The following is an 8986-nucleotide window of genomic DNA, read 5'->3' as shown; positions in this document are numbered from 1 at the left end:
ACGAAGATTGCTGGAGTTGTGGATAGTGTGGAAGGCTGTTGTAGGTTGCAACGGGACATTGACAGGATGCAGAGCTGGGCTGAGAAGTGGCAGATGGAGTCCAACCTGGCAAAGTGTGAAGTGATTCATTTTGGAAGTTTGAATTTGAATGCAGAATACAGGCTTAAAGACAGGATTTTTGGTAGTGTGGAGGATCAGAGGCATCTTGGGGTCCATGCCCATAGATCGCTCAAAGTTGCCACCCGAGTTGATAGGGCTGTTAAGAAGGCGTATGATGTGTTGGCTTTCATTAACAGGGGGATTGAGTTTAAGAGCCACGAGGTTATGCTGCAGCTCTATAAGGCCCTGATTCGACCACACTTTGAATATTGTGTTCAGTTCTGGTCGCCTCATTGTCGGAAGGATGTGGAAACTTTAGAGAGGGTGCAGCAGAGATTTACCAGGATGCTGCCTGGACTGGAGGGCATGTCTTATGAAGAAAGATTGAGGGAGCTAGGGCTTTTCTCACTGGAGCGAAGAAGGATGAGGGGTGACTTGATAGAGGGGTACAAGATGATGAGAGGCATAGATACAGTGGATAGCCAGAGACTTTTTCCCAGGTTGGAAAGGGCTATCACAAGAGGGCATAACTTTAAGGTGATTGGAGGAAGGTTTCGGGGAGATGTCAGAGGTAGTTTATTTACACAGAGAGTGGTGGGTGTGTGGAATGCGCTTCCAGCGGTGGTAGTAGAAGCAGATACATTAGGGGCATTTAAGCTACTCTTGGATAGGTATATGGATGATGGTAGAATGAAGGGTAGGTAGCTAGTTTGATCTTAGAGTAGGTTAAAGGTTCGGTACAACATCGTGGGATAAATCAGGTAATTAAAGGCCGGTGAGTCTAACATCAGTGGTTGGGAAACTACTGGAAAAAGCTCTGAGGGACAGAATTAATCTCCACTTGGACAGGCAAGGATTAATCAGGGATAGTCAGCATGGCTTTGTCAGGGGATATCTTGTCTAACTAACTTGATTGAATTTTTAGAGGAGGTGACTAGATGTGTAGGTGAGGGCAAAGCAGCTGCTGTAGTCGACATGGACATCAGTAAGGCGTTTGATAAGGTCTCACATGGGAGATTGGTTAAGAAGATAAGAGGTCATGGGATCCAGAACAACTTGGTAAATTCGGTCCAAAATAGGTTTAGTGGCAGAAAGCAGAGGGTTATTGTCGAGGGTTGTCTTTCCGAGTGGAAGACCGTGGCCAGTGGTGCACCATCGGGATCGGTGCTGGATCCTTTGCTGTTTGTAGTGTACATTAATGATTTATGCTTGAAGACAGGTGGTATGATCAATATGTTCACAGATGACAAGAAAATTGGTGGTACTGTAAATAGTGAGGAGGAAAGCCTTAGATGCAACACGATATAGGTTGGCTGGTAAAATGGGTGGAGCAGTGGCAAATAGAATATAATCCTGAGAAGTGTGAGGTGATGCAGTGTGGGAGGACTACCATGTCAAGAGAATATACAATGGGTAGTAGGACCCTAGGAAGTACAGAGGGTCAGTGGGACCTTGGTATTCTTGTCCTTAGATCAATGAAGGCAGCAGCACAGGTAGATAAGGTGATTAGGAAAGCATATGGTTACGTGCCTTTATTAGCCCAGGCATAGAATATATGAGCAGGGAGGCAATGAGGGAGCTGTATAAAACGCTAGTTAGGCCACAGCTGGGGTACTTTGTACATTTCTTGGCCCCACGCCATAGGAAAGATGTGATTGCACTGGATAGGGTGCAGATGAGATTCTCCAAGATGTTGCCTGGGCTGGAGAATTTCAGCTATGTAGAGAGACTGAAAAGGCTTGGGTGTTTTCCTTAAAGCACAGTAGGCTGAGGGGAGATATGATATAATTGAAATAGCTATATGATTGATGGCCGGCACTGACACGAATGGTCGACCGGCCTCTTTCTGTGCTGTATATCTCGACAACTCGATGAAAATGTGTTGCATTGAAAGAGATTAACTGAACTTGTTTGTTCAGTGACTGTAATTAATATCTGTCTCCATTGTCACTAATTGTGTCACTGGGGGGATTCCATCTTCCATTAATAAAGGACTCTTTGCAATGTGTTATCCCATTGTGTCAACGTTAGCATCATCCCCGGTGATAACAGGGTTCAGTGGCTACAGAGAGAGGGAGAGGATAGGTCAGGATCTGAGAAGAATATATTGGATTATTGCGACAATGGGCCAGAATCTGGGAACAATGGACTGGAATGCGACAACAATGGACCCGAATCTGGGATCAGAAGTCTGGAAAGTTACAACAGTTGATCAGAATCTGAGAATGGAAGATTGGAATGCGGCAGCAATGAGCAGAAGTATAACCTATTTGTTTTATTTTCTTTCTGCACATTATCATTGGCTAACATTAGAATTCCGGATCAAATATGCACTTGTGATTATTCAACACATTTACTATCCCATCCTTGCTATAATTGGTGTCCCTGGTAAGTCTCTCAGTCCAGTTATTATATCTATAAACCATGATTCATTCTGTTACAAATCTTTGTTGTTTCAATATTGAGGAAATGGAAGCCATTTCTTTGATTCCTGGTACAAAGTCAACATGCTAACCAAAGACTCAATCCCCCTCACTTGACAATATCTGAGGCTGGAGCAACTGTTTGCAACCTGGGCAATCATTTTGATCCTCAGCTGACTTCAAATCACATATTATCGCCGCTATCAATACTGACTCCTACCAGCTGCAAAATATCGCAATCTACCTCAGCCCATCCGTTGTATAAACCCTTATCATTGCTTTTCTTAAATCCAGATTCGCCTATTGCAAAACTATACTGGTGAGACTCACAGGTACAACCTCTCTTACACTACAGGAGATTCAAATCACTAATACTAAATCACACCAAACAACATGCACCCATCCACATGTTCTCAGCGAAATGCATTGGTTCCTGGTCTAGCAGCACCTCAATTTTCCTATTCCCATCCTTGTGTTTGAACCCCTCCATGTCCTCGCCCCTCCTATTACTGCTATACCTCTGTCCATTTCCCATATCCCTGTGAGTTGTTCCTTTTCAGTATTTATCGCAAATCTCTTTTGAAAGATTACTTCTTTTCATCTGTATCTCTCCATGGCCATGATTCTGGGCTTCACAGAAGGATGAATCTATTTTGCTGGTGCTGCAAAGATTATAAAACACAATATGGTGCAGGACAAGCTGCCAGTCACTTCTGGCGTATTCCGTGTGGGTATCCATGTTGGGCAGGGTGCTCTCACAACCTTGACGCACTTCTTTGAAATTTGGTCTGTCTCTGCATGTTCCAGGCATCCAGCTTATAAGAATTAGAATTAGAACATTACAGCGCAGTGCAGGCCCTTCAGCCCTCGATGTTGCGCCGACCTGTGAAACCATCTGTCCTACACTATTCCATTTTCATCCATATGTCTATCCAATGACCACTTAAATGCCCTTGTAGGTGAGGAGCTATTGACTTACCTCCGTTAATGCCAAGTTATTTAAGGTGCTGTAGATTTTTTTCTGGAGGTTGAGTTTGTGAGCTGCTGCATACATTTAGGGAGGGCTGAGGAAGTGTTGACCCAACTCTGGATGAGATATGGAGACTGCATTAACAGCGCATATTGATCTACAAGAAATGGAGCAGAAGCTGCAGAAAAGGAAAGCTCTGCGAAGAGGAAGGCATTGGCGGAATCTGCGCTGGACAACCCGAGATTTTCAAGAGCACGTTTCCTACCAACACCTAATACAAGATTTGTACGCGTGGTAACTCCGATTCAACAAGGAGGTGGTCACAGAGATGTGCAGCCTCCATCAACATAGTCTGGAGTCTCACACCAAAGCCAAGACAGAGCTGTCAGTGGCAGATAAGACCATTCTCTGCATCGACATCTTTCCAGGTGGTGGGGGAGCAAGATATCCAACACCTCCCAATGTGTGCACATTGATGCATTCGGGAGATGACAGAGGGCATCCAGGCCAGGTGAATAGAAAACATCGTTTTATCCCTCACAGAGAATACAGGATAAGAGATCCCATGGTTTTGCCAAAGCAGTGGAGTTCCAGATGGTTCATGTGGCTCTGCAGAACCCAATGTCAAAGTGGAGATTTAAAGGAAATGAACAACTCTTATCGATTAATGTGCACTTGATTTGTGACTGTGCAAACGTTGCTGAAAGTTGCTGAATGTTCACGATCCTGGCAGTAGCTGCAGCAGCTTCAATCTGAGGCAGTCAGCCATTCTCACCATCTTTGCACCTCCAGAGCGAACCAGAATGTTGCTTATCGAGGGAGAATGCATTGCTGTCATTGAGTGATAGTATATTTTACTGCACAAAAGCAGACTTGTCAGCCCATCGACTCCATGCCGGCTCTCCACGGAGCAAATCAGTCTGTCCCCACTGCCCCATTCAATTCCTATAGCCCTGCAGGTCTATTTACTTCAAGTGGCCAACCAATTTCCTTTTGAAGTCATTAATTGTTTTATTGTTTTGGCAGCAATACGTTACTAGACAAGCTTGAGTTCAATGGTAAATAAATTGTGGATGTTTTATTGTGAAGTAGCTCTAAGGACAACAACTCTAGCCTATCCAGTCTCTCTTCACAGCTGAAATGCTCCAGCCCAGGCAACATCCTGGTGAATCTCCTCGGCTCCCTCTCCAGTGCAGTCACATCCTTCCTATAGTGTGGTGCCCACAACTGTACACAGTACTCCAGCTGTGGCCTAACTAGCGTTTTATACAGCTCCATCATAACCTCCCTGCTCTTATATTCTATGCCTCAGCAATTATCCCATATGCCTTCCTAACCACCTTATCTACCTATGCTGCTGCCTTCAGTGATCTATGGACAAGTACGCCAAGGTCCCCCTGACCCTCTGTACTCCCTAGGGTCCTACCACCCATTGTATATTCCATTGTCTTTTTTGTTCCCCCAAGTTGCATCACCTCACACTTCTCAGGATTAAATTCCATTTTCCACTGCTCTGCCCATCTTCCCAGCCCATTTATATCGTCCTGCAATCGAAGGCTTTCCTCCTCATTATTTATGACACCACCAATATTCGTGTCATCTTTGAAATTATTGATCATACCTCCTATATTCACATCTAAAACATTAATGTGCAGTACAAGTAGCAGGGGTCCCAGCATCGATCGTGTTTATGTTTAATTTAATACTGCTATTTTATTTCCCATTAATCCATTCCTGATTCCACATTCAATCCATATTTTAACTCTATTTCCTAAACAAATCAGGATTATTTCATTTAAACCCTATCTCCAACAGACCGCTCTGTCACAGGAACTAAAGAAGGTCCACCACTGATAGTGATCACTGATGCTCAAATGTCATACCAAACTCCTTTCAACTGTTATTTTTACTCCCTAGTTTACAGTTAATTTAGCGACAATTCGGATTAATTGTTCCGTTGATTTTTTTTTTTAGTGGACTCATGTCCAATTATTGTTTTGGAATAAGTGAATTATATGCTGCCTGTCACTGTTGAGGGAATCTCTCAGTCAGTCCAACATTTAACTTTATGTACAAGATTGCTGCAGAAGCCACAAATCTGGAATAATAACAGAAAATGCTGAAACGACTCGACAGGGCTGGCAGCATCTGTGGAGAAAGAAACAGGAAAATGTGTTTTAGATCAGTGAAATTCGCTGGAACTTGGACTGCTTTTAAACTCGGCATGGGAAAGGAGGGATTGCAGGATTTTGATCAATACTGAGTTCAGCAATTTCAGTTCAGCATAACCCCTTTCCAATTTAATCTCTTCCGCCTTCCAGCCAATAAGAACCATTCAGTTTTTTTTTTTTTACGTACACCCATTTAAATGCACCATTGGGCACAGGAACACATCTGTAACTCTCGATATGTATTCAGTCAAAAATGTTAACTTTGCTCCCAGCCTGATGTATAATTTCTCGGTTTGTTTCACTTCCTCACAGTTAACTTGATGACGATTGTGATCCTGTCTCGGGGAAAGTGCGGGCTCTCCAAATGTGTCACTCGCTACTTAGTGGCCATGGCAGTGGCGGATCTACTTGTCATTATCCTCGACCTTATATTGAGGCACATTCCCATTGTTTATCCAAAACAGTTTCAATTCCTGTTGGCCGTACGCATGTGTAATATCCACGCTGTCCTGCTTCATGCAACTACAGACTGCTCTGTTTGGTTTACGGTCACCTTCACCTTTGATCGATTTGTGGCCATTTGCTGCCAGAAGCTGAAAAGTAAATATTGCACCAAGAAAACGGCGGCTGTGGTTCTGGGAAGTGTGAATGTGCTGAGCTGCTTAAAGAACATTTTCTGGTATTTTATGTTGACAGGTTGGTACTCGAAGGCGAACAGACCCTGGTTTTGTCATGCAAATATGTACGTTTATTTCTCTCATGTCTGGGCAACAGTCGAGTTCCTCCATCACAGTCTAACCCCATGTGTCCCGTTTGTGGTGATTCTGCTGCTCAATGCTTTCACCATCAGACACATTTTAGTGAGCAGCAGAGGTCGCAGGAGACTCCGAGCCCACAGCAGGAGGGAGTGTCGCAGAGACCCAGAGTTGGAGAATCGAAGGAAATCCATAATTTTGCTGCTCTTTATCTCGGCCAATTTCATACTCTTATGGGCTGTGTTAATGGTGAATACGATGTGGCAAAGAATACAGGATTTGGAGCCGGTGGCTCCATCAGTACCCGTTTATCTGATACAATTGGGCTTCATGCTGCAGCTCCTGAGTTGCTGCACAAACACAGCGATTTATGCACTGACCCAGACTCAGTTCAGAGAGCAGTTGAAGAATGTGCTGACATATCCCTTTACTCAAATTGTTCTATGAATTAAATAAAGAAATGACTGGTTATTTCCAGCAGCTTGTCATTTTCTTTTACACTTCCACCAACTATTGCCAGAGTCTGCTGCCATGATGCTGGATCGAGGATGGAGGCTATCGCTGTGGTGCCAGAGCCAGGGGCAGGGCCCGTTACTTTGGTGACAGAGCAGGGTCATGTTCTTCCACCAAGGTGATGGAGCAGTTGCGGTTTGTGTCTCTATGATGAGAGTGCTGTGAGTGCCCTGTCCGCCTTGTTGAAGAGGCAGTTTGGCCTGTCCCCCATGGTGACGTCTCAGGGAGGGCAGGGCCTGTTCCCTAGTGTGACGGATAATTGGGAGCTGTGGGAAGTCGCTATAGTGATGAGGGACTTGTAGCAGGGCCCATTCTCCATGGATACAGCCGGGGGAGGGCGGGGGGTGGGGGGGGGGCGGTGAGGCCTGCTCGGCATGATTATGATGGAGTGGCGGCAGAGCCTGTTCTATTAGTGGGTGGGGTGTGGTGGTAGGGCTTCTTTCCCATGGTGGAAATTGAGGGGGGAGGGGACCTATTACCCATTGTGGCCGGGGGAATGAAGCTTTGCAGAGTTCCCCGTGGTGACTGGGATTTGCCGAGGCCTGTTGCCCTGCTCAATGAAGAGAGAGTCGGTGCCTGGACCCACGGTGACTGGAGATTCTGGGCGGTGCCTGTTTCACATCACAGCGGATGTGTGGGAGCAGGGTCTCTTCATCATTGTGACTGGGATTGGGTGGGGTCTTTTTCCTATGGTGACTGAGAAGTGGTATCAGAGGCTGTTCCACATGGCAATGGCACAATGGACGGGGGCAGCGTCTGAAGTTCTCCAGCCTCGCCCACCATGCACAGCCAATGATGCAGTGGAAAGCATAAGGGAAAAGCACCACCAGCAGCCCTGTCCATTGGTGATCTCCATCTCGACCAGGATAGCAACATAAAGAACAACAAAACCAAGAAGGCCGAAGATGGTGTGAAGACTGAGCCTGAATTCTTTGTACTCCTTTATAACCATTTTTTCACATTGATTATAGTTTTTAATAGAATGTTATAATATTTATGATGATTGGTAACCTTTCAACATCCTTTATAACACCTTATAATCCTTTGAAACTTCATCAACTTTATCATCCTTCATAATAATATAAACACCTTTATAACAAGATATGACACTTCGTAATCTTTCATGAACTTTTGTATTGTTTTTATAATCGACTGCAAACATTGTACTCTTTATCATCTTTTATAACACTTAATTAAATTCATAACACTTTAAAACCCTACTCAATAGTTTATTTTATTCATCCGTGACCCGTGAGTGGCCTTCTTGGCCTGCTGAAGTGCTGGTGTTTAGGTACACGTGTTAGGAAGGGCGTTCCAGGAATTTCACCCAGCGGCAGTGAAGGAACAGCGATATTGTTCCAAGTCAGAATGGTGTGTGGCTTGAAGGGAAACATGTTCTGCCCTTGCCCTTTTAGGTGGAAGCTGTTGCCTAAGGAGCCTTGATGAGTTTCTGCAATGCTTCTTTTCGATGGTACAGACTGTTGCCACTGTACATCAGTGGTGAACAGAGTGAATGTTGCAGGTGGTAAGTGGGCTTCCAGTCAAAAGGGCTGCTTTGTCCTGGGTGGTGCCGAGTTTCTTGTGTGTTGTTGGATCTGCTCTCATCCAGGCTTGTGCAGTGTATTCCATCACACTCCTGATTTGTGCCTTGTAGATGATGGACAGGCATTGAGGAATCATGAGTTGAGTTATTCACTGCAAGATTCCCCACCTCTGACCTGCTTTGGTATTTATGTGGTTTGTCAGGTCAGTTTCTGATTAATGGTAAGACCAGGATGTTGATAGTGTGGAATTCAGTGATGGTGACGCCAGTGAACTTCAAGGAGTTAGATTCCCTCTTGTTTGAGATGGTCATTTTCTGGCAATTGTGTGGCACGAATCCACCCAAGCCTGGATGTTGTCCAATTCTTGCTGCATCTGGACATGGGCTGCTTTAGTATCTAAGGAGTTGTGAATGGTGTGGAAAACTGAAATCATCAGTCAACATCACTAATTCTGATCTTACGATGGAGGGATGGTCATTCCCGGGGGTGGGGGTGGTATTCAGTTGGGAGT

The 8986-nt window shown here is 44.8% G+C and overlaps 1 protein-coding gene across 1 annotated transcript; it reads left to right on the top strand.

The window, feature by feature from the left end:
- Positions 1–2243: 2243 nt before the first annotated feature.
- LOC137358326 (probable G-protein coupled receptor 139) lies at positions 2244–6865 on the top strand. Its single transcript, XM_068024271.1, has 2 exons — positions 2244–2487; positions 5976–6865. Exons 1-2 carry the CDS (start codon positions 2244–2246, stop codon positions 6863–6865), a joined length of 1134 nt encoding a protein of 377 aa, XP_067880372.1.
- Positions 6866–8986: the final 2121 nt, after the last annotated feature.

The sequence above is a fragment of the Heterodontus francisci genome, chromosome 49 (genome assembly GCF_036365525.1).
Source record: "Heterodontus francisci isolate sHetFra1 chromosome 49, sHetFra1.hap1, whole genome shotgun sequence".
In the NCBI taxonomy this organism is placed as follows: Eukaryota; Metazoa; Chordata; class Chondrichthyes; order Heterodontiformes; family Heterodontidae; genus Heterodontus; species Heterodontus francisci.
The sequence above is the reverse complement of the archived record's forward strand: the minus strand, read 5'-3'. Positions and strand labels throughout refer to the sequence as shown.

What these genes read in the sequence shown, in the direction of transcription:
- LOC137358326 (XM_068024271.1), top strand. Translation starts at nt 2,244, where the DNA reads ATGGACTGGAATGCGACAACAATGGACCCGAATCTGGGATCAGAAGTC. An exon ending in TGCTATAATTGGTGTCCCTG is followed by an intron (nt 2,488 to 5,975) that starts GTAAGTCTCTCA and finishes ACTTCCTCACAG; the next exon opens with TTAACTTGATGACGATTGTG.